At 42.1% G+C, this 26,354-nt stretch overlaps 2 protein-coding genes across 2 annotated transcripts in view; one reads left to right on the top strand and one right to left on the bottom strand.

Annotated features, from left to right (window-relative positions):
• Window positions 1–26,354, bottom strand: part of LOC132979539 (contactin-associated protein-like 4) — a 340,781-nt gene that overhangs the window by 11,256 nt on the left and 303,171 nt on the right. The gene's annotated exons all lie outside the window — the stretch shown is intronic.
• The window catches only part of LOC132979540 (neuropilin-1a-like), a 100,152-nt gene that overhangs the window by 48,782 nt on the left and 25,016 nt on the right, over window positions 1–26,354 (top strand). The window contains exons 5-10 of the mRNA XM_061045431.1: window positions 337–507; window positions 6,192–6,358; window positions 18,214–18,369; window positions 20,304–20,448; window positions 24,513–24,688; window positions 24,891–25,046. Coding sequence (XP_060901414.1) covers window positions 337–507; window positions 6,192–6,358; window positions 18,214–18,369; window positions 20,304–20,448; window positions 24,513–24,688; window positions 24,891–25,046 — 971 coding nt within the window. The remainder of the gene's footprint in view (window positions 1–336; window positions 508–6,191; window positions 6,359–18,213; window positions 18,370–20,303; window positions 20,449–24,512; window positions 24,689–24,890; window positions 25,047–26,354) is intronic.

The following is a 26,354-nucleotide window of genomic DNA, read 5'->3' as shown; positions in this document are numbered from 1 at the left end:
TTGGGACTGCTTTTAACCTAAATGTGACATGTTTGAACAGGAGCTCTGTGCAGAAAAAAAACAAAGCCTTTCGTCTTTTTTTATGCACTCAAAGTCACGAAACATTTCCCAGGGCGAGGAGGGCAGAGGAGGACAAAGTGAATAATAAAAAGCACTCTGCCGGTGATGAGTGATGAAGCTGACGTTTTCTTTTTTTTCTTCATCTCTCACTCCCTTTGTGTCCCCACCGCTTCTTCTCTGTGCTTCAATTTTCCTCCTCCTCTTCCTCCTCGTTTCTCTCTTATGTCTGACCTCCTTTCCACCTCTCCTCCCCCCCCCCTCCTCTTCCTCCCTCAGTGGGTCCCCACATTGGCCGGTACTGTGGCCAGACGTCCCCGGGCCGTGTGATCTCCTACACCGGCATCCTGTCCATGACCATCACCACCGACAACGCCATTGCCAGGGAGGGCTTCTCCGCCAACTACACCATCCGAGAGAGGAGCCTGCCCCCGGGACACGAAGACGAGGGTGAGCAGCTGGATAAGTGATAAGGGGAGGGGGAGGGGGAGGGGGGGACATGTCATCTGGCAGTAGAAAGGAGCAAGGTTCATTTCCTGGATGTTTTTTTGTCACATGTGAAAAAAAATACAGAATTAAAAACTGTCCCCTCGACTTTTAACGACCTCTTAAAATATGCAAGCAAACTCCCACACTCGACTTGCAAACATATATTTACTGGCAACACTTCAGCACTGGACCTTCATTCCTCTTGGAGGCATCTGTCTGGTGGAATAGATGCGCAAGTTATTTCTCCACTTTGCACCATAGCAATATATTGGTATCAGATTTTTTCCCTCCCTAATTTCCATATCAGTATCGGCCCTAAAAATCCTGTATCAATCGGGCCCTAGTAGAAATACATTTCCTATAATCGATGACTGACTTGATCTTTAAACCTGTGTCTGTGGTACTGGGATGTTTCCCTGCAGGATCAAACCAACTGGAGGAACTGTTTTTACTTTGATTCAGGCCTGTATCAGAATCAAGATCTGAATCTGACATCAAACCGTATATATGTGTCTTATCTCTTGACTGTAACTTTAAATAAAAAATGTGATCCGCTTCTGATTTAAAAGTGGTTTATATTCATCTCTTTGACCCACTTTTAAATCTTTATCTCCTCCTTTTGTACGATACATTGGGGTGATTTCACGGATCAGGATTTTACCACAAAAGTTTTCTCATGCAGTCTGAGTGTTATTTAAAAAAAAAAAGAAAAAAAGCCGAGGGACCTCGTTTGAATGCCTGTAGAGATTTAAGTTATGTTGGCCCGTATGGTTTTTGCACTCTTGTAACCTCAACCCCGGTGACCCCTGTATAGGAATGTGAGAGCTGAGTTTACATAAGGTCCCACAGTAGCTCACATGAGCAATTTAAGAGGAGAAATAACACGACGTTCACTTTAGAATCCACTAAATTTATATTTAGAGACATTCAATCAGTTGACTGTGCAGCTTTAAGTGTCCCATGTGCACGCAGTGGTGTGGGAAAGTGTTCTAATCTTTATTTTCCTCATTAAATGGAAACGTCTGATTGACTTATGACAACAGCTCGGCCTAAATGATAAGGGAAAAGAGTGTTCAGGCAGCTTTATGTATAAATAATGTTATTCACAGTTTTTCCAATGTTGTCTCAGAGGCCACTCAGTAATATTCTGGATCTTATTATTGTATCCACTAAACAAATTTCAGCACATGGATTTCTATTTGTCTGAGGTTTAAAAAAAAGGGTTCTCAACTGGTGGGTCGGGACCCAAAAGTGGGACGCAAAGCAGTTTCCAGTGGGTCGTGAATATGTGCATGGAAAACAATTTCTGTCAAAGTCTATGAAGCGCTTTTTAAACACGTTTGTTGAATTCTGTGTCTTTGTTCCGCCACTTGTTTTGCACCGTCTGAGGTCAAAACTGCAAAAAAATTCTCATAGAAGAAATCTGATTGGTTGAAAAATATCAGACATTTTGGGTCTTGATTCCTCATGGAGGAGTTGGTGGTGGGTCCTGAGAGGGTAGACCAGTTGAGAGCCATTGGTGTAGAAGTTCAATTTTCCATTTTTTCAGCCATGTTGGCCGACAAAAAGATGGTTCCAGTTAAGATCTTTCATCCATCCATTATCTTTTATTACCTCTTTTTCCCGTTAGGGGTCATTGAGGGGGCTGGAGCCGATCCCAGCTGTCATTGGGTGAGAGGTGGGGTACACCCAGTCAATCATAGGGCCAGTTAAGATCTTGATTTTAAAAAATCCATTCAATTAAAAAAAGAAGCATCGCCAGAGATGCAGTTGTTTTCTAATTCATTCAGAACATTTTCCAGCTTTTTTTTTTTTTTTTACCCTTTCATTTGACAAATAAGCTGTTGGCTAATTTGCATAGTATATTTGATGCCACATCTAAGAATCCAGTGGAGTGAAAAATGTACCTGACTAACACATTTATGTGGACATTTTCTCCCGGACGGGTCAAAGCAATTATCTTCTGTTTTTTAAATTGTTTGCTATTGCCACTGGCAGATGATGTGGCTGTTGTATGGCTGCATACATGTGTGTGTGTGTGTGTGTGTGTGTGTGTGTGTGTGTGTGTGTGTGTTGTCGATGGTTAGTGCTCATGACAAGGTGATAAAACATGAATGTGGTCTACATGTATCAAATGTGTCCATACTGTACATGTGTGTGTGTGAGAGAGAGATAAATCGGTCCCTCTAGTCTTAACTGGAATGGCTGGGAGCAGCACTGGTGTTAGACAAAGCTCTAATTATGTTAGCTTTAGTAGCACACACACACATGTACACACACACAGTCACAACTGCTTTGCCTTCAGACCCCGTCTAAGCTCAGCAGATTGAATTAAAGCCTCTCACCAAACCAAATCTCATTATCTTTTCTCCAAATTTTACAACCACTCTGATGGCTATAAGCCACTAATTCACAGCCAAGGGTACTTGTAGGCTACATTAGCACTTTGCCAGGAGGTATATGGAAAGATTTTAACGGCACAAATGAGATAAAAATAAGATAACTTTCTAGTTAGGAAAAATATCAACAAATGGAGTCCGCTGTAACGTCTGAACAACACTTTCTTTTTCTCACATGATGTAGGAGAAAGTCTATAAGCATGGCTTTAAAGATGGTGTAAAGTGTGAATACAGATGGTTCAAATAGGCTAGTTAAACTAATTTAATAGTTACATTTTCCTATAGATATCTCAAATAAAAACAATGACTTGAAATACACTTAAAGTCAGTTGTTAGCTGGGAAACTGTTGTTAGCTTAAATCTGCAGATAAACATTATAATACAGTATGTAGCTTGTAATATAAACAGTAAGGCTAGGAACATAGAAGACAAACCATTGAAAGTTTAATATTAAAGTAATGGATAGGCCCTACTGTGGAAGTGGGAAGCTAAGAGTGATGCTAATTGTTATTAACAGCTTAGATAATTAGCCGGTTTACATTGCTAGCGAAGAATCCGCTGAACCGTTTGAGTAGTTATCTGTAAGTGCAGTAAGAGATCGATGAATATCTAGTCTGTGGTTGTGGATAAAAAGTTGAACTAATCAGCGTAAATAGGGAACAAATGGTCGGACTATGACGCTAGCTAAATAAATGCTAAACAGTTGAAATAGTTAGCTAATGTTCGCGATGCACTGTTGACATAATTAGCTAGCTTAATGAACGCTAAACAGCAATAGTTTCATTTACAAAAGTAATGGATAAACGATTTGCAAAGTTAGCTAAAAGTTCATCACAGGCATTTTAAATCCATTTATATTTTGGACCTGATGGGTGATGAAGGGGCTCATATTCAACATGTCCCACTTTTCTAAACAACCATCAAGCAATCTTCCCGCAGCATCTTTACAGCCTCTGAGGAATCAAACTTTCTTCTTCCTGCGGTGAATTTACAGTTTTGTCTCTTTGTTCCAGTCATCCCCACTAGAAATGGCCTCCAGCTGAGCCTTTTGATCATCTGAGTGATCGGTGGGGGCGTCAGTGTACATCCTTTTCTTGTAGTTTGTGAAAGGAGAGGTACAGTGACGGGGTTGAAGTTTGTCCTTCACGCCTGCTGTGAGGGAGACCCGGAGGTTGTCTCATGAATAAAAATGAGAAAAGCTTATCCACTGTCGGCTTAGGGAACCGAAATGCAAGAGAATATATTGGTGTATCAACAGGATGGTGTTTAATGTTTAACCTAACTGGAAAGATAAAGTTAAAAAAAATCTCTGAAAACAAAGATGTGGGTCCAGATTTCGTCAAGGAAACAACATCGATGACGAGCGCCGTAAATCGAGTCGCCGCGGTCATTCGACGATGTTGCAAGCAAACTTTCTCCCACTAATTTATTTGTGGAACTCTGAATGATGTAAGTGTGTTTGTGTCAGTCTGGCAGACCTTGTGTCTCCAGACAGCCCTCCCACACGCACACAAACACTCAAGTTTCCTTTACTCCCCCCACTCCCTCTTCCTTCCCCGTGCTCCCCTGCTGTTACAGAATGGACACCGCCGCCTCAGAGATGCAGACGGGTATTTAGAATTTGCTGAAAAGCTGTTTTGATACGGGTTTCCTGAGCCCAGCAGAGTGTGGAAAGTCTATCCTCAGAGGAGAGTCTTATTTATCAGTCAGAGTGAAAGTATACGGTTCAAGCCGGGTACATGCTGCAAGATAATCCGGCTGATTTTGAGCTTCTGACAAAACCGAAAAAAGTCAAGATTTGTTGATCGTTCTAAAGGTTATCTTGACAGATTGTCCTGTGGTGTGAGGTGTGTTTAGAGTGATCCGATAAGCTCAGAAGAACATTTCATATCGTAAATATTAAACAAATGTTCAATATTTATGATTGGATATCCAGTGTGTAAATTTGGACGGATATTTGAGTTTGCCTGCTTTGCATTTAACGTCTGAAAGACAGAACCCGCTAACTTGGGGTCTGAGCCAAGCTGTGATGTCATTCCATGGTTCAAATGAAAAGATTGAAAAAATTAATAGATTTTAAAGACATTGTTTCTCGCATTAGCAAAAACTACTCAAGGCATTTTTGTTAAAATATTTGGTATGTCCAAATCTAAATACAAAGGAGTTTTTTTTTTTTTTTGCAAAAGTGCCATCACTAAGCGGAGCCGTCATCACGTCTTTGTACGTTCATGTTGTTTCCTCAACAGTATAAAAGTGTTGTCAAGTCTGTGAATTCACATTGCGGAAACACGGCACAGCGGGGGGGGGGCTCCACATACACACACAGTCAGACATGCACGCACACAGCGCTGTGCTCCCTCCCTGGCTCAGCTGAAACCATCTCGCCTCTGATACTACCTCTGAAGACGGTACAGAGGGGGATCACTTCACAGATCCGGTGATAAATTCTGCGTTTTTCAGCCGTAAATGTCTGCACACGGATTCAGTGTGTAAATGTATGAATACTGTACAAAGGCCCGTGTCACCAAACAGCCTCTGAAGTGTCGCCACGGGAGCCATTTGAAACGACTCCCCGCACTTCTGTGACTGAGAGAACCAGCAGGGTGACAGGGACGAACACTTCACAGCGTCTGAGTGATACTTTACCCACAGTGCTCACTTGTTTCCCTGCATGACTCACAGACCAAAAAAAATGAGCTTTTTCTCCTCCAACACAGACTTGTGACTTTAACTTGGAGTCCCCTTCAGAGCACAAAGCGCGGAGGTCGATGATGAATTCAGCCATTAACGGCGACAACACGATGAGCAAAACACCAAAATCCAGTTCATTCAGCTAATGATGTGTGTAATAAACCTGTCCTGTTTGTAATAAAGGAACATTTACAATCATTTTGAATACAAACATTTCTCTTTTGACCTGACTATTAATGTGAATAGGAATGATGCTGCTTTTAATTTAAAAGCAATAACTCATCATTTACCTTTTTCAAACTTTATTGCCATCCTTTTAAGGACACAAAAACAGGAGCTTTAAGTTGAAGAACTAGTTAAGTTTCTTACTTCTTACTACTATTTGCTGCATAGAATCGAGATCCCATCAGTGCTGATATTCAGTGTAACATCACTGCCTCTCCTGTGATGAATAAATGATCACTTAAATCCACATCCTTGACCAAAGCGCCTGCTGTCCTATGGCTGATGCCGCCTCTGCAACTTCTACTAATGGAGTTTTTCTGTCTTTTGCAGAATTCGCTTGTCTGGAGCCGCTGGGAATGGAGTCAGGAGAAATTTCCTCCGAGCGGATCACGGCCTCCTCCCAGTACAACTCCAACTGGTCCCCCGAACGATCACGCCTCAACTACCAGGAGAACGGCTGGACGCCCTCCGACGACACCGTCAGGGAGTGGATACAGGTCAGACATGTTCGCTCGCATTAGAAATCCAGAGTTTTTTTTATCCTGTGGTGAATCCTTGAGGTCAAACTCGATTAGAAAAACTGAAAATTGTGTCACATTGCTCCTCATTTCCGAGTCTGAGCTCATAACGCATGTATGCTCACTGTGTTCCTCTCGTTGAACCCGACTGCACCGCCGAGATCTCGCTCACATCTGGTCTGAATATTGTTCGCTCATTTGTACCACTTCTCTGCACGTAAAAGGGACCCAAAAAAAGCAAGAAAAAAAAATAAGCCAACATGCATTATTTATTGAAATCTGCCTCTCAAGCGCAGTTGACATTTCCTTTATTCGCTGTGAAATCTAACGTAGCAGCCTGCAATCACTGAATGTGGAAATAAATCAGCCCTGTGGTGGATTTCTTTAAACATATTCAACATTTTCATTTGCTTCTTAATGATTTCAGTTTGTTAGACTCACTCCTGTTCAGGTTTAAGATGTCATAGAAGTTGGAGGACGCAAAACAACTCTTTTATCAAGCATGTTATATTCAGTGTATTTGCACTCTTCTAATGTCATGTGATTATTCAGGCAGTAATACAATTCTCAGTGCAGAAGATGTGACTTTCAGCATCTCACATAATATCTGTGGTTAAATAACCTACAATGTAGAATACAGTTCTAGACCTGCAACACTTAGACTACATTCAGTATGCACGAACACAACTGTGTTTGTTGTTATTGTGACTACAATATATTACAGTTTGTATATCAGGGAACTTTTTTGGGGAAAGTTTATCAATACATTGTTTTGTAAAAATAGCACTAACATTTAAAGGAGCAGTATGTAACTCTGACACCTAGTGTTTAAAGCTAGTACTGCAGTCCAAATTCAAAACATTGCAGAGAGCTTTCTTCCCCCGCCCCCCCCCCCTCCTCTCTAGAGTCGATGCTCACACAGGTTACCATGTGGTGGACTCTGAAGCTTCAGTGTTTATCCAGCTCTGCATGGGTCTGTAAACCTTTCTGTGTTCTAACCTCTCTCCATTTTTCAAAAAGCATCTCCAATATTGATCCTAGTTTGAGCACGTTTCTGCTCGTGGAGCTTATTAGAAACATGCAGAGGCTTTTTAGGTCGGGTACAATCACTTCTATCTGAACCAGTTTGCATGCCCGCTTCCATCGCTGCAACACCTGCTGGTTTGCCGTTTGCCTGGTAAACCGAGGGGGCGAGGGGCAAAACGGCTGTGTCGCCTACTTCTCTGGTCAAAACAAAAAACAAACCATTCCACACCGGAAATGAAACTTAGAAGGAGGACATACTGACTGCTGCATTCAGAGAAGCTAGCCCTTCAACATAGCATGTTTCTTTAATGTCTGATGATACAGTAAAGTCATTTTATGAATTACAGCTAGCTTGTTACTTTCCAACAGAGCTAGTCTCAGGCTTCGTAGCTGCTAGCTGACTGACTTTCCAGAAGTTAAAGTCACTGGAACAACAGAGAAATGTTTTCTTCCTCCTAATGCCAAATTATCCAACATAACAGGATGGCAATGTACCAAAGCTTCAGGTCTTTTTAAATCCTTATTCACTTATAGTTAGGCTTTGTGAACTACGAGCACATTGCCTCTCTAAATACTGTTTGGATCAGTGAAGGCTAACCTACAGTTGAGATCGCTCTCTCTCAGATCGACCTGTAAGGTGCGACTCGACTGTCCCATTGTCCAGGACAGGAACTCATAGAGGAAAAAACTCACAATGCCCCCACGCACTAAGAACAGACCCCCACTTCCTTCCTGTGGGGGTTACAACAGGAAGTACACAGGAAGACGACCTCTGTGCCAAATTAGTAGCAGCGGCTCTCTATTGTCTGTCTGGGGACGCTTTTTAGCTACCGGACCACAGCTGAGCCCACTGGGAAGAAATAATATGAAAGTGGAGTTCAACGGGTTGATGAAGGAAGCTGAGGTTGTATTTTCCAGTCGGTTACGCTTCAATGTCGTCAATGTAAAAGTGATGTTTTGTAAAGGATTTCTTTTAGCATTGCCAGGCTCTAAGAACCCTGAGACTTTCATAATCTTCTTTTTAAATATTGTTTTAGAAATAATTAAGAAGTGATTAAGGGCGTTTCCCACCTAACCCTGGTGCAGACCAAACAGCTGAACCTGCAGGAAGCAACCACCATGAGCCCTTTCCATTCACCATGGCATGGTGTTAGGTGTGTTACCTGATAGATCCTTCAATCTTCTGCTTGTAAATAATCCCGGGTTGAACACAGACCAAACTTGAGCAACAATGCAACAAATTGGTCCACGATTCAGTCCAGAGCAGACAAACTATAGGTGTGAAAACGTCCCTTCATTGCCTTGAAATAAATGCTGATGTAGGTCGGTCTAAGTTTGAATGTTTTGAGGCCTGAAATAAAACCTAGAAGTCTAGACTTTCTGTACACCTTTAATTGGAGCACAGTGTTTAAATGCTCAGTTCTCAGAATCCGAACCTTGTAGTGTGTGGATCTCCGTATTGAGCTATAGTGCTCCAGTGTTTTCCTTAAAAACACACTGACAGTAGATATTGTAGGACACACTCCCTGTTCAAAACCAGTCATGAGATCTGCAGCAGTAGATCTTCAACCGCCTAAGGCCTGAGAGTAGCTAGCTGGTTTGTTTTGTGAGGACAGATTTGTTTGGTTTCAATCGAAAGCTTTGTTGTCTGACCCTCCTGAAGAAACATCAGCCCAGTGTTTTATATCATCAGAATCAGAAGCTCAGATTATGTGAGGCATCTCTGAGTTATGACTGGTTGTTTTCTGTGAACATGTTATTTGATTAAGTGTGGTGCGCACATGGCCCCGCTCTGCAACGCCTCGTGTGCCTTACGGCCCGCCATCCATCTTACTTGAGAAGACAATTATGACTTAGTTAATTCTTGCACGCCGGCCTTCTCCATTGCAAAAACATCTATTATTCATTTGAAGGCATTCATATTAATACCATATACCATATTAATACTGTTGCCAGGTTACTATTTATGATGTTGTCAGGGAGATGTTACCCCGGTGGCGATTTACACCGCGGCACTGTGAACTCATTATCTCTCTTTATGATAAATCTGTCATCTTTTTTTTTTTGCACAGTAGTGACTCACTTTATCAGCAGGCTGGATTTCTGCAACCAAATGGAAAAACTCCATATCTATTATCCACATTTGTTTTGTCAAATTCTGGCAAGAAAGTGTTACTATCTGAAATTAAGGGGCGCCAGTAGCCAAGTGGTTAGTGCGCACGCTTAACTGCTGCTCAGTAATCACTTATCGGCCTCCATACATGTGGTGACTGTGTCTGCAGAAGCTCTGTCCTCTGCCTGGATTTGCATGTTTTGGTTTGTATTGGTTGACACTGGATGTTGCTGGGTGGGGAGCTGGTATGTTTCCCACAGCCAATGACAGCCCGCAGGTGAGTTTAGGAGTGGATCATCTATTGGATACGATTAAACCAAAAATGTGATCATTTTGGGGCAAAACGCTGAGCAGAAGCTCGTTCCAAAACGAGGGTGAACCTTGTGTCGGTTTCCACCCGATGACCAGAGTTGGCCTGCTTTCTGCTGGACAGGCAGGTGCCAAACACCGACGGTTAGCCTGTGTTAGCGTGTGGTAGCTTGCAGTGTAGGTACAAGCAGTAAACGCAGACATTACACCCTGTACTGAGTGTTCACTTCTGATGGCGATGAGTCCAGGAGGAGCATTTTTTTCATCTATATTTTTTGGAGCAGTTCAAACTAAAACTAGTGCAAAAATGTGATTTTTTAAATTATTCCGTCTGTATCTCAAACATGCCAAAGAAGAAACACTGACTTTAAAAATGTTAAAAATCTAAAGAAATACTTTCAAATGTGGCTCGGTAAACCCGGTTTTCTTTGGAGAGGGGGATAAAAGAAGTAGAGATGCTTCACAACTTGAGCATCTCAAATAAAAGTATGTAGGAATTCAAAGTTCAAAGCAATCTGACTCAAGTAAACACAAGTAAAAATACTGACTTTAAAAATTCTCAAAATCTGATCAGATGCAAAGAGCATTATTCAAAATGTGTTTAGAAAAGCCCAAACTTAGTCGATCTTTAGAAGTAGGAGCTTGCACCAAACATGAGCTTTTTATGAAAGTTAAAGGAAACATCAGAGACTCACATGAGAAAAAGGAATGTTAAAAAAGTGATGTCTTAATTATTCAACAAACTGAGCGGCGTTAACAAATGAAGAACAAGTCAAACAATCAATCCTTAAAAATCAAAATCTGATCAGGTAGATAAAAATAGATATTTGTCATATGTGTTGGTGCATCCTTACAGGTTGTAGTAAATTGTCTTGTTATTGAATCCCATGATGTAAGCCCAGGAAAGGCTTCCTTCCCCTCCTGACTTAAAGGTATTTATATACCACAGCACCGTTTGTCTTGAGGATCTGTTTGACGCCACCAGGAAGAGCTCAGCGACGAGCATCTGGAGAACACATTTAGGGGCCTTGTGTTGTTGAAGCTGCGGGCCAGGAGGGAAACCCGAAAGACAAAAGATCCTCCAGAGAGCGTTAAACGGTCTCAATATCCAGAGCAGACCTCTGGGGGAATCAAACAGTTGACTCCCAAACCCCCGGAAATGTCAATAACCCGAAGAAAGCTCAACACAGATCAGACCTTTAAAAAAAAGATGGAGATCAATGTGTGAGGAAATGTCTGAGTTTTCTTTGGTTTTCCAGTTTTAATGAAAGAAGTCTGGTGTTTTTGTGTTGTTTTAATCGTGAATCTAATTTCTTATGCAATGAGCGGAGAGACAAAAAGTGATTAAATCAGAGTTATGTCATTCGTCAAAGTGAAAAAAGCCCCGAACAAAGTAGATGTAATTAGTCTGAAAACCTCGAGGCTATACTAAAAAGAAAGAATGAGGAATAAAACCCCGTCTTCTTTCATCAATACCAATGAGTCATTTCACAGTAATGAGGTTTTATCTTCTGTTGTTTCAGTCACAAAGCTGATACATAATTACGCAATAAGTCCAAATAAAAACATTTTGTTTTCCGGCAAGAATTTAAAGGCTTTACCCGAGATCTGCGAGGTTTAGCTCTTTAATTAGCTTATGTAATTTGTCTGGGATAGAAAAAAAAAAAGAACCTCAAGGCTGCTTAAAGAAAGTTAGACCAACAGAAGTTAAACTTTGGATTCAAACAATGAGCTTAGGCACTTTTCAAGGTTTAAAAGTCATGAGAAAGCTACCCTAATGCTCTAATAGGGATGATGTCATGCCAAATTATGTAGGTTTCAGAAACACTGGACCAAACACAGTCAAAAAAAAAAAAAAATGACCTTCCCTAAAACAGCTGTTCAACAGATACCAATCACAAACAACATTGTCTCTAGCATGGCTCTGACTCCAAGTGATCATATTATCTTAAGAAACGGCAAAAATTTGGTTACTGTAAAACTTCTATTAAGGCTTTTATTTACTTCAGTCTATGAAATCACCCTGCCTTTATTTGGGATAGGCTTCGATAAGAGAAACGCCTTTCATGATTTTCAAACAAGACGGGAAAAGTTGTGTAAAAGTACGCTGCATTCAGCTCTTACTTGTCGCCTGCAATGGATAGATGCATTAAGTCCTATGTGACACTTGACATGTGACACTAGAAATAGGCACAGGCAGTCGTATTTATAAAAGAAGTGTCTTTAATAGTTAGCTTCTCCAGCCGCCGCCATGAAAAAACATGGCAACAGCAACTCTAGTTAATAAACAACTTACAATGTCAGAACACTAAACTGGGATTGATATCGTTGCTAACAGAGATTATGAATCAATTTAGAATAATGTTGGAAGAGTGGTTCAGACAAAACAAAGCAAGTTGATGCAGAAATGAACATAATTCTACGTCAGATTAATTTTTAAAAAGTTGCACAACCGCTAGTCATTCATGCCTGTGAGGCGACTCCTTCCACGAGCGGTATAAAAGTTATTTAATAATAGAGAAAAGATCACACTGTGAGAACTTTTTCTTCCTCATTCCAGCCTCGGCATCCCCAACAGAACAGCCCTTTCTTGAGTAAACACTGAAACCTCTGTTGACAGTAAAGTAGCTGAGGTTCTTTCTTTTTACTATCAGTGCTAAGGCAGTATCCTGTTTTGGCAGGAAGCTGGACTGTTTTCTGTTCAATCTCCTTTAGACACACTCCACTGAATTTCGTTCCCTTCCTGCAGTTTGTTTCCTTCATTTAAAGAAAAAAAAAAAAAAAAGCCCTGAGTGTGACTTTTTTCTGCGGTATAAATGTAGGCGCCGCCATGTGTTGAGTAATTAGGAGATGGTAGAACAATTAGCCTTCATCGTTTGGAGGAGGAAGTCTGGAGAATGGAGCTTGGACCGCCCCGCTGAAGACAAACATGTAACAACTGTAACAGCTGGTCAGTGGTGTACACTGTAAGAGCTGAGGGGGATTCTTATTTAAACTGAGGACAAAGCATTGACCTTCTTTAAGTCCAACCTTTGAAAAAGAGATGATCTTAGAACTCATTTTGTGCCTCATAACCCGAAGTACACTGCTGTAATACGATGAAGCAAATCCTCACAAATCAGAGGCTACAACTTCAAACTATACCGACGCTTTTGGCCCCTTGAATGTTGGCGTCAGCAAAAATGGAGTTAATCAAAGTAGCTGCAGATGTGTAACACAGAGCTTCAACTATTTCTTGTCTTGTTGATTCGGGTTTTGATTTCCTCCCCTGAATCGTTGGAGTCGTTTTTTTTGTCACACAAACTGAAGTGATTTTTATAGATCAAGATTATTCTTGAGGGTTGTGTTACAGCGTCTCAACGCTTTCCATTCATTGCCTATGGAGAGCCGGCGAGGCAGTCGCGCAATGCATTTTGGGATCTTTGCAGCGCGTCTCGAGAAGGGCTCCGGCATAGCTACCCCCAAACTAGCTATCCAATCAGGTGCATTCATTGAGACTACTTCACCTATTGCATAACCTGCAGCAAAAAGGAGGGAAAACAAAATAAAATAATATCCCAACCGCCATAAAACGGTAAACGCCCATCAAGCGCCAAAGGGCCGATTTTATCAGGGCTTTAAACGACAGTCTGAATGAAGCTTTAAAAATTTGACTTTTTCCCGTATCATTTTTTTAACTCATCAAAATATCACTTTTGGTTCGATTACTCGTGTCCAAAAATAACGTCTAACGAGGGATAACAAAACTTCATTTCATTTTTAAAACCCAATTAAGTAATGAGCAACAGACTTTATTCAGCATCTCCTTCAGGTGGTTTCCCAGAAGAACCCTAAATAAATCACTTCTACGTCTCCGTCACATACAGAATGTGTGGGACACGTCTCGTGGGAATTTCAGGACGCAGCTGGGAACGCCGGGCGAGCGATCCCACCAAACATGTTTTCCCAGTGGTCTCTCTGTCAGTCGCATGAGGCCGCACAGAGCCCACCAGAAGCTATTTTCTTCCCTTGTTCCCTGAAAAAAAAAAGAAAAGAGTGGGAGAAGTTAAATAATGGCCTCGTCCAGTCCCTTCCCATGTAACAGCATCACAGCGTCTGCATGGTAACGTAATTACACACCATGCTGTATATCACAGAGCAACCCACACAGTGAGGGGACGTTTATTTTAGTACGCAGCTGATAATTCTCCAAACTCAACAAGCAAGTGATTCTGTTTAGCTGAATGGGAAGTAAAGAGGAAGGCAGAATGAGTCAGGGGCCAAATTAACACAACAACAACGTGCCCCAGGGCGGCAACTTTCAAGAGCCCCTCCAGAAGTCTGCTGCCCACCAAACCCACCAACACTACCACAGAATCAGAGGAGGGGGATGCAGTGGTACTGTGGGGAAAAAACTGCTGTGACACCGGCAGAGAGGCTAAAGCAGAACGAGATCTAAACAGATTTTTTGCTTTAAATTGACTCTAAAGATCTCGGGCCCCTGGGCAATTGCCCCCTTGCTTAATTTACACACTTATTATTAAAATCAAATCCACCTCATGCTGTGATGCAGTTTGTAGGAAGTTGTGGAGATATATCCTGTCAGAGTGAATCATTTTTCATTTGATATCTCAGTATTTGTGGACAGTGAACGATTATCTGAGTTTTAAAAAAAAGACCACTGTAAGGCTTTCTGTTATCTCTCTTTGATGATAGCATCCTGTTTCTTATCTTTTCTCTTTTCCAGCGTTTTTTGATCCGCCTGGTTTCTGGACGCTTCTTCTCTAACGTGAGATAAAATGCCCTGGCCATCTGAAAAACTCTTCTTTTTGTGTTATCTATAAAGTAGCCCTTAGATCATCATTTCAAGAGAGAACAGAGGAAAAGTGAAGCCACGAGATGTTCTGATATCACCCTAAATCATTTCACTTGGAGTGACTTATTTTAAAAAAAAGGCTTTGAAAACTCAATTCATGAACTTGAATGAAATAAGCGTGATTACACTGATTTATTCAAATAATTAAAGACTGTTTGAGCCCTCTGTGTGTTGTTAAAAAATCTGGATTAAAACATCTCAAAAGTGATTTTTTTTTTCTGTGAGGCTATTTTCAGGATGTCTGGCGAGTTTGTGTCCTGAGACTTGTGGCTCTGTAAGTGAGTTTGTAAACTTGGGAATTGTAACTCAATCAGGATCAAGACAATGTATCCAGTCAGCGGAGTAACACAATCAATGTGGGAACTTCCCCCGCGCAGAAAAGTCGGCTGATTGAAGCTGTGACAATTAATTAGTTTGTTTTGAACACTGGCTAAAACGGAAGAGCTTCATTCTGAGACTTTTGTTCTCACTTAGTTTGCACAAACTTCCTTAAAGATGAATTTCAAGTCCTGTTTATGCAAAATGCCAGTGCAGACATGATCAGGGCAGACACACCTGTGGCTGCGGGCTCAGTTGGTAGAGTCTGTCGTCTCTCAACCTGAAGGTCGAGGGTTCGATCCCCAGCTCCTGCAGCAACATGTCCGATGTGTCCTTGGGCGAGACATTTAACCCTGAATTACTCCCACTGCTTCATCGCTGGAGTATGAATGTACATGAATGGATTAGTTACTTCTGATGGTCACTTTACACAGCAACCTCTGCCATCAGTGTGTGAATGTGTCGGTGTGACCTGCGGTGTAAAATAACTTTGAGTGGTCAGAAGACTAGAAAAGTGTTCTCCAAGCTGAAGTCCATTTACCTATAAAGTTGTATTCTTATGATCAGCATCATTCTGGTCATGGTGGTCTGACAGTTTTCTTTTTTTTTTAATTTGTTACAGTCAGGAAATGAAACCTTTGAGAGAGTTAAACTGGCTGTTTCCTACTGCTTATCATCTTTATGCTAAGCTAGGCTTACTTTGCTCGGCACTGGATAGACTACGCCAAGAAAAAGATTCATGTTTTTGTTTATAAAACTAGAAAATATCTAAAAAATGAAGGCATGCAGTTTTGGAGTATGAACTAGGGCTACTAGTGTTTCTACTTTTAAGTCCGGTTGTTAAATATTGAATCCTTAGTTACTCTCAGCCTCTCGTAAAATCTGCTGCTGGCCTAACTCAACCTCTAAGTCTAGAAGGTTACTCACACACACAGACACACACACACAGGTCACACAGTAGTCATTAGTGATGCGGGCAGACAGCCATAAAATTGCTCCTGAGCTGTTTCACTCTCACACACTCCCTGGTATGCTCTGAATGAGTTCTGATGTCACACACACTTCTTCGTATCTCTGAACAGCAGACTCTTCTGGACATCGGTCGCTCAATCCTCACATGTACCCCCTGACACAGCCGGCCTACATTAAACACATGACCTCAATCCCACGTCACGCTCTGCCCTCTTCTACGAAAAGATTGTTCAGTCAGAAACAAGGAAACACGGTGTTTTTTGGATACACAGGATTTTTATTTATTTTTTAATCCAAAGTGCTGCCCTCTTATATTTCTGCGCTCTCCGTGGTGATAAAAGGTTTTAAACGCTGACCTAAACTTGTTCCTGTGTTTGGAGGTTGATGGGCGCTGGGCAGACAGACACATTATCGGGGGTTGTTAATGGGGCTTTTAAACGCATCCTAAAACCACAAACCCCCCCCTCTGAAGATCCACACAGCCGGCTCACATTGGAGACCATCAGAGGAGTTTTCTCTTCAGCCAAATCCACTCTCTACTCTAAACCGCCCTAACTGTCTCGATCAACTTGGACTAACAAATAGTCGTCTTCCAGATAGACATTTAAAGGCTTACAGTGCGACTCTCAGAGCAGATTTTCAGACCAATACAATGCTCTCTTCAGACACACCTCCTTCCTCCCTCAGCTCCCCCCCCTCCCCTCCTGTCTCCACACTTCCCTCGCCCCGCCCATCCTGTTTCACCAGCAAGTTTCCATGAGACAGAGAGCAGAAGACGAGTGACCATATGCATCGTCTGCAAGTCGATTTGGCTGTTATCTCTTTGCGTCTTGGACCAATTAAAACCTTTTCTTCTGTTAGGATAGTCTGTTGGTTCTCCTTCAGTTTTTTTTGGGACGACACTCTAGACCAGTGGTTCCCAAAGTGGGGGTCAGGACCCCAAGGTGGGTCACGAGATGCCTTCCATAAAAAATTAAAAATCATTTAAAAGTATATATTTTTACCCATTTTTGTAAATATACAAAAGTAGTCCAATGTCATATAAGACGGTATCATTAAGTGAAATTAATGTGTACACTTTTTAGAGTTTTTAGGCTGTTGTATTATTTTGTGTTCCTAGTTTTTGGATAGGTTTATTAGTGTGTGCGTGGCTGTCACTACGTTATATACCTAACTAACCACCTTAAAGAACAATGAGGGGTCCCCAGTTTCTGTCACCCTTATTTTGGGGGTCACGACCTGAAAAGTTTGGGAACCCCTGCTCTAGACTACAGCATCCCTGAGTGGGCGGAGCCATCTCTTTTCCCCAACGTGGTGGCAGGGCCAAAAGGTGGGACACGGGGGGCTTTTATGAAACATGTTTGAGCCTCTCTTTGAAACTCAAACAAGCTGAAGGAAGCGCCCTTTTGTCGGTGTGAACACAGAGCTGAGAACAATAAACCCAGGGGGAGTTTGGCTTCACTCTTTTTTTTTTTTTTAGAAAGTCATTATCGTGCTATGTATTCACATTTATATTGGATTATTCCTGAGTATGAATGAACAAAGACGTAATGACAGCAGAGCTTCGGTATGGCTCGTTTGCAGAACGGCACTCTGAAAACGGCTTCTGTTTTTTAATCTGAAACCAGAGCAGAATTATAAGTACCTGGTCACATCTTGGGTGGCATAAGTGAGGAAGAAAAGGATTTCATCAGTGTGTCCTTTTTCATTTTCATTTCTTCTTGCTGAAACTTTGTTACCAGAAAAAACTCTCCAGGGGTTTTCATATCACAGACACAATAGGAACTGAAATGATGAAGACGATTTCCAGGCTGTCAGCAGCTCGTCTCATCGGGTTTAAGTGGAAGAGAAAAATGACTAAGAAGAAAAACTCACGACTTTCAACGTTTGTCAGCAGCTTAGTTTAGAGTTTACTGAATAATGTTTCCTGAAAAGGTCTTCAGTTATTATGAGGTGAAGAGGCGGCAGGCTCAACAAGAAAGGGGGGGGGGGGGGGCGCCTAACTCTCCAGCGTCCTGCTCTGATTCTTCACTGTCTTCTTATGGACCGATCAGAGTATAATTAATGAGATCTGAGCAGGTTGTTTCCCATACTCTTCAAGAGAATAATGATACGAGACAGTGGTGAATTTGCAGGATGATACTTTGTGGCTCTTTATGTCAGTAATGCATTCAAAGTTTCTCTTTTACTGTGAAAATCAAGACGTTTCCTTCAATCTAAGCATGTTTACTGTCTTTCCAGGTGGATTTGGGATTCCTCCGGTTCATCACGGCCGTCGGGACACAGGGAGCGATCTCCAAAGAGACGAAGAAGCACTACCACGTCCGCTCGTACAAAGTGGACGTGAGCTCCACCGGAGAGGACTGGGTCACCGTGAAGGAGGGCTCAAAGCAGAAGGTAATGATGAGTCACTTTGTGCTGTAACAACCCACAACATGGCTAATATCGATGAGCAGAGAAAGACTCTGAATTGTAATCAATGGAGAGAGAGGTGTGGGCGGCTGAATCAATGTGTTATTTTGTTTTTTTAAAGGCTGGCAGCATTTGGCAGAATCTCTGATCTGAGTGTTTTTTAACATCTGACTTCTTGTCTGAAAGTGACGCTGGTGAAAAGACGCGTTGAAAGCCTCAGAAGGGTTTTTATTCTGCAGCTTACTGATAGATGTGCAACAAGTTCAAAGGCCTGTACACAATACGTTCATGATGAGAGAATTACCATGTTGTTAAATCTGGGAAACTTAGAAGAAACAACTCATTATATTTGAAGCTCAGAAGTTGGATCAGCTCTTAAGGTCCTGACACACCAAGCAGACGGCAAAGAACTACTCGCGTCGCCTTTTGTCTTGGCCAAAAAGTTGCATTTGAACACACCGCAAAGACTACAGCCGACTGCCAACCACCACGTACGTTCTGCACATGCTTGAGAGGAAATAACTCTCCATGCCAGCAGGGGGCGGTAGCTGGTTGTTATGATACAAGAAGATAATTTTCACACCGCTGACGCTCACCACTCGTATTATAGGTCGTCTACTAATGGAGAATAATGTCTGATAAAAAGTTAAAAATGGCGCTGGCGTTGTCAGCCCTTTGTCTTTTAGTGGAAAAAGAAAAGAAGAGGCGGAGGAGACGAATAAGGAGAAACCGCACTTAATGGGTGAAAGCATGGAGACTACAGCAGCATGCTCAAGGGGCTTTCCTGAACCTGAGAGGAGAGATGGAGATAAATGAAACCTCTGAACAGCCAATCAGAGACATTCCTCTCACCGACCGCCAACGCTGATTCAACATGTCAGAAAAAAAACTAAAAGAAAACGGTTTCTGCAATCAGGGCACATCAATCAATCAATCATTATTTGTATAGCGTCAATTCATAACAAGTGTTATCTCGAGACGCTTTACAAAAAGAGCACATGGGATAAGAAGCAGGAAGGATTTCTCCTCGTCCACACTTCCTTGTTGCTGAGGTGGAGGTCGGAGCAGAACATGCATGAATGAGGAAGAAATATCAATTAGTTAAATATATAACATGTTGAGTTAAGCCATGGTTTAAAGCAAGTTTAGGCCCTCAATAAATAAATAAATAAATATCAGATATGTACAAGAGCAAATATTGCTTCAGCTTGTTTAGTTTAGAAATAGCAGCGGGGACAAAGCTGTTCCTGTACCACTTTGTTTCGGCACCATGGGACTAAAAAAACCTCCGCCCAGAGGGAAGAAGCTGAAAGTAGAACAAGCAGTAGTAGTAGAGGCACAGATGTAGTGATAAATACTTCAGGTTTATAGAGCAAAACATTTCCTTTAATAGCAATAATAGCAGCTGTGGTTTGAAAACAGAGTAGTGGTGCTAATCACAGGGATAGTGGTGTTGTTTCCATGGCAACAGAAGCAGTGGTCGTTTTAGTACAGATGTTAAAAACAGCAAAATCAAGAGCCAGGGGCGTGTCCAGAGGGGTGGCCAGGGGAGACACGGGGGGAAGTTGGATGATCCTGGCAACACCAGGTGCCACAGTTCACTCAGACGACTCACATTTTCATTACTTGATATTTTTATTGCAGCAGGTGAACATAGTTTGTTTTGGGTCGAGGCGCCGACCTCATCCGTCCTCGCAGATTTGATTTCACATGCAGAAATTGAGGAGCGGTGACATCATATTTTGAACTCCCGGTCCGGGCCTGCAGGTGGGTGGTGTTGGGGTTGGAGAGCAGCAATGTTCCCAGACAGCAAAGCAATGACACAGCAGAGGGAGAGAGTGGACATTTTTCAGTGGAAAAATTACTGATTTTATAATCTGATTAAATATGTTTCTTCTTCTGTACTTTCTGTTGTTCAGATCTTCCAGGGGAACCACAACCCGACGGACGAGGTTCTCGCCTACCTCCCCAAACAGACTCTGGCTCGCTACATCCGAGTCCGCCCGATGTCCTGGGAGCAAGGCATCTGTATGCGCTTTGAGATCTACGGCTGCAGAACATCAGGTAACAAAAGACCCCGTCTACAGCACACAGAAATACACATGAAAGGACTGTAAAACAAAATAACGGGCTCTTTGAAATGATCTTTTGAGTAAATGATGGATGTCGCTGTTCAGCCTCGATTCAGGTATCAAGAACAGGATTATCATTGAACGCTTGTCGTCATCTCAGGGTTGGAATTTGCTTGTTTTACCATCGAGGAGCAGAAGAATTAATCTGGTCTGGCTGCCGATCAATCTCTTGATTGTAAACTACGGCTAAGTGCGTCAGAAGAAGAGAGACTCTTAGAGCACCAATTCATGGTTTGCTATAATCCGGTAAATGCTAAAACACACAAAATGTTTAGTTTCTTTTCTTTCAAACACAACGACCGCAGCAAATAAATTCCTACTCACCTCCAGCTCGCTCTGTTACATGTTCAGTCCATGTTCACGTCGTCTCCACGTCTTTATCCAGAGTTTGACATTTTGAATTTTCAGTTTAAAGAAGTCCAAAAATGATCGCTTCCTGTCCTCGTCGTCCGCTGTTGATTGTCAAGTGAAGCGCATAGCCAATTGGGAAGCGAGCTAACTGGAGAAGGAAGCACAATCACCGCAGCAAATCCAAAGTCTTCACGTCTGTCGGCCATGTTTGTTTTACTGTGAAGTTAACTGCGAGAGTTTTTAAGAGTCAGGACTTGCTTCTGGTTGTGTTTCGTGTTTCTGTTTAGATCACATCGTTGCTCTCCTCACACATGGGAACTGTTAGATCTTTGAGTATTTGTCATCATGTGTGTGGGGTCTCTCACATTCTCAACATCTGTGAAGATTTAAAAAAAAAGTCTTTCAGTGTGGGACCAGGCTTTACTTGAAAAGAAGTTTTCCGAAGGGAAATGAGTGACAGCCGGGAAACAACTTCTTTTAAAAAGTTTTACCTGCTTTTGGCCCCGTTTGACTGTTCTTCCTCACAACACACACTCTACCCTCTTAACAGCATTTTCTCGCTTTTTGCACATCACCGTGAATCAAAGTTAACATCTTTTTGGCGCCGGGATGAGAACCTCCTGCTGCTCTCTGTTGATTTAAAATAATCATCGCTTCCAAGGCGAGCCCAAACTCCCACAGAAGGACACCGTTATTCATTACAGAGCAGCGCAGGAAAAATCATGCCGCCTCATTACTCATCCTCTAACATTATATAAAGCCCCGGTCCTTGATGTGCTACAAGCAACTCTCAGTAGGAGAGCTCCATAAAGTAGATATTAGGCTCTTACTCATAGGAGAACAGGCTGTGGAGTGCTAGACAGGTGATTCAGGTGATATAATGACACAAGCGGGAAGCCAGGAGTGTGTGTGTGTGTGTGTGTGTGTGTGTGTGTGTGTGTGTGTGTGTGTGTGTGTGTGTGTGTGTGTGTGTGTGTGTGTGTGTGTGTGTGTGTGTGTGTGTGTGTGTGTGTGTGTGTGTGTGTGTGTGTGTGTGTGTGTGTGTGTGTGTGTGTGTGTGTGTGTGTGTGTGTGTGTGTATAAAATATTAAACATGAAACAGAACCTTGTACTTCATCATCATCTCACCTGAATCTTATCCAATTTCTATTTTCAATCCCAGACCAAAAACATGCGATTTAGCTCCCTCTTATCTTTTGACACCTCTTATTTCTGCGAGCACTTATGTTATAGTCATAAACATAAAAAAACACTCACAGACGTTGCTGCAGGGTATTTTTTACTAAACTGTAAATAACTGAGTAAGTCCTTTAAACTGTAACTTTGAACTTCGTCCGCAATTTCACTTTTTTTTATAGTCAATCCTAAACCAAACCCCATTTAAAAAAATGCAAATTAAAGCAGTGATCAAATGCACTTTGTAGGTTTTTATGTATTGTCTGTGTTGTATTAAGTGACTCTCCCTGCAACCAAATTTACCTACAGGTACAAATAAAATAACCTGAATCTGAACCTGCATCAAAGAGAAGCACGCTTATGCATATTTAACCCAAATGACCAACAGGGTACCCCGTCCACAGCCAACCTACCTTCTCATTAGCCGGTCGTTTGCAGGACCATGCAATGAGAAAATCATCTTTGGCACACTGAAAATTACTTTACTGTCACTTTATTGTGAGCCAACATCACATTTCACCTCTGGCTTCCTCAGGTCGCACCCAGCAAAATGTCAAACCTGAGGTGAGAAGCGACAAATAACATGGAAAACAAGCTGTTTCTTGCACATTTAACTAATTCTTTCCTATTCCTGTGAGGACATTTGCTTTTTGTTGTGACATAACGGTTGTGTGGTGAGTTTCCTAAATAACAAAGTGTAACTCCTTAAACTTTGAATTCTGGTTTTACACTCTGTTATTGAGAGATATACTTCTCACACACAGATATAATTACACAAACAGGACCAGTGGAGAGATGTCAGAGTGGGGCTACTACACACTGCTATACACTGTTGTTGATTCTGTGCTCAGTGGCACAATGGCAGTACTCGGGGAAGTGACCTGGCACCTCTCCAGCAACCAGACCGACTTCCATATTTTGGTCCGCACCCATCTCAACAGTCCCCACAGACTGAGCTACTGCCTCCCAGTAGCTTGATGTACAGTTTGAATCTTGCTCCGATAACATGATACGCTCTTTAAAGTAGTGCTTCAATGAAAGACAAGGAATTGATCCTTGTTTTGAACTTAATCGAATTCAGTTCTTACTGTTTAAAGACGGTATTCAAAGTGACAAAACATCAACTTAATAAATAACAGTGAGTAGAACCTTTAACCTAGAACATGATCACCACCAAACAAACATGCACTTTATAGAGGGGCTGAAACTCATGAGAGATAAGCTTAGTTTTCCCTTTTTAACCCATTGTCTTCCATCCCTGCAAGGACAATGATACTTAAAATAACCCCTTAACACAAGAACACACACACAGAAATATAACTGTAGGAGCTTTCTATAAAGGTGTACCTGGACCTTTTTAACTTTGAACATTAGGTTTAAGTTTAAGTTAAAGTCCTCCTTTTGGACTTTTCCTAATCCCATTTCCGCTTTAAACCTGACCTAAACTCTTGATACAAACATGCACTTTAAAGAAGTTATAAAAAAAAAAAAAAATGATGATTTTCTTTGTTGTATTCATAAACTCAGAACTGCAAGACGACACACAGACATGACTGCAGGGGGTTTCCATAAAGAACACTGACTGTCTGTATGTTCACATTGAGGAGGAATTTACATCCTCTGGAGCTGCTGTTAAGTGTCACATATAACTCTGGAAACATCTGTCCAATACAAAAACCACACAGAGACCAGGACCGTCTGAGCCCAGATATAGAAAATGGAGAAAACTTGTTATTTGTAGAGTTTAATTTAACTGATTCTGGCGAAGCAGCACAGCTTATGGTTCTAGTTTCTAACGTTTCTACGTCAGTATATTTCCTTATTCCTGAGCGACATCAGAGAAAGCAGACCGGCCCGGTTGTTCAACAGATTGTCTTCTAACCTCGAGGCGGCCCGTAGCGTCCCCCTTCACCAGGCGAGTCTGTCGGTGTCGGGAACCCAGGAGACCAGACTCTGAACATTTTCCAAACACTCTGCTACCAGCTGCTTCTCGACTGTCGACGGGAAAGTCTCAGATGGACATGAAAATAGTGCACACTTCTAATGAAAGTAGAATAATCATGCTTAAAGTGGAATATTTGCAAAAGCAAAAGTAGGAGAAGTAGTAAGACCACAGCACATATCATATACGTCAGACACGTTATTGTAAAAATCGAGGAACAGAGTGGTCATTCAAGCGTTATTTGCTATTTCTGGGATTATCATAACAGTAGAGCTTCAGGTGAAACCCATATGAAGGCGTTTGCTCACCAAAGTTTTAAGTTAAATTCAACCAAAGAAATTGCAATAAATGAATCTTTTGTGCTCTTAATCTCGTGTTTAACCACGGCAGCAGCGCCCAGAGAGTATTGGCTTTAACCGCTGACGATATCAGCAACTAGATAAGGATGCATCCCCTTTCCTATCTCACTGTATGCCTTTCAAAACTTTCCTTATCCCCCCTCTGTTTCCCTCTCTCTCTTTGTGCAGACTATCCATGTGCAGGGATGCTGGGGATGGTGTCGGGTCAGATCTCAGACGCTCAGATCAGCGCCTCGTCGTACGCAGACCGGGGCTGGGTCGCTGAAAACGCTCGACTGCTGACAGGGAGATCGGGCTGGACCGGGCAGCAGACCAAGCAGCCTTTCAAAAACGAGTGGCTACAGGTGAGTCTGACACTGAACGCTGAAGATTTAGGGGGGAACATTTGCTTAAATGTCTGAACAAAGTTACCTAAAATCAAGTTTGTCTGTAAGCGACTCAATCCTTATAAAACACAGCCTACCATTTATCTTTTTGAAGCGCGTAATATGTGATTGTTTCATCGTCAAACCAACTCGTTTCTCCTGTGTCCGTCCTTCTTGAAAGGTGGATCTGGGTCAGGACAAGATGGTGAGCGGCGTTGTGATCCAGGGAGGCAAACACCGCGACAGAAACGTCTTCATGAAGAGGTTCAGGGTGGGCCACAGCCTGGACGGAGAGGACTGGACCATCGTGAAGGAGGACAACACCACCAAGCTTAAGGTCGGTGTTTGTTGCCACGGGTTACTAACCCTATAAATACTGTGCGTAAAACGTTCAGAGATCTTTCCTGAGAAATGTGTCAGAATTTTGATCAAGTAATCCAAATCCAGTGAATTGGTATTTATTTAGTGATAGTGATGTTTCTTAACACAGCTTGTTAGAGACAAAAGCCTTCATGACACACTGATATACGATAGGATGTGTTACATTTTGATGAGTTACAGTTTGATACGACACAGTACGATATGATGTGATGGATACGGCACAGTGTGACAACCTGGATGCCCCACTGTTTTCACCGAATGTTTACACCCCTGAATCTCCCACATTCACACCCATTTCCCCCCCCCCCCCCATGTCCACTCACCGACCCGCTCACCGTTTGCGCCACCATTCAATTCTCCCCGGTATTCCAATCACTCGGTATGACACGGTACGATAGGATATGATTTGATATAATAATAATTAATAATAATAATTTATACTTTATTAATCCTGCAAGGGGAAATTCAGTTTTACACTCTGTCGATTGAACATGCTACACAAACATAGGCCGAAATACACACACATGATCCTGTGGACATGCACTGATGGAGAGGTCTCAGAGTGAGGGGGGGGGCTGCACACAGCGAGCGCTCCAGAGCAGTTTTGGGGTTAGGTGCCTTGCTCAAGGGCACCTCGGCAGTGCTCAGGAAGTGGACTGGCACCTCTCCAGCTACCAGACCAATTTCTGGACTTGGTCCGTGCCGGGACTTGAACCGGCGACACTCCGATTCCCAACCAGTCCCTACAGACTGAGCTACTGCCGCCCCCAAAAAAATGTGCGCCGCCCTGGAATCTTGCATGATGTCACTACACCAGCGGCGCAATACATAAATAGATGTTACATATAGATATGATTGAAGATATGATGCTACACGGTACAGCACGATACAGTATGATATGACATGACGGATACGATATGATATAATACAAAACAACATGATTTGACAATGCAACACAATACGATACAAGACGTCATGGCGACATGACCTGGCATGAAAGAAACGATATGAAACGACTCCAATACAACACAATAAGGTACAGAATATCACATTACTGCTTTTTACACTTTTTAAGTCCTTGTGGGAAGTTTGATTTCTGCACACATTTAGCAGTCTGTATTTATCCCTGTGTTATTACACTTATTCAAATGTTATGGTTAATGAGCAAGGCTGTAAAAATCTCATCTGAAGTCGGACACTTGTGTGTTCCTTTTTTCCTCCCCCTCTCGTCTCGCTCATTCTTCCTCTGTCGTCCTCTGTCCTC

This window comes from Labrus mixtus, chromosome 8, assembly GCF_963584025.1.
Source record: "Labrus mixtus chromosome 8, fLabMix1.1, whole genome shotgun sequence".
Taxonomy (NCBI): Eukaryota; Metazoa; Chordata; class Actinopteri; order Labriformes; family Labridae; genus Labrus; species Labrus mixtus.
The sequence above is the reverse complement of the archived record's forward strand: the minus strand, read 5'-3'. Positions and strand labels throughout refer to the sequence as shown.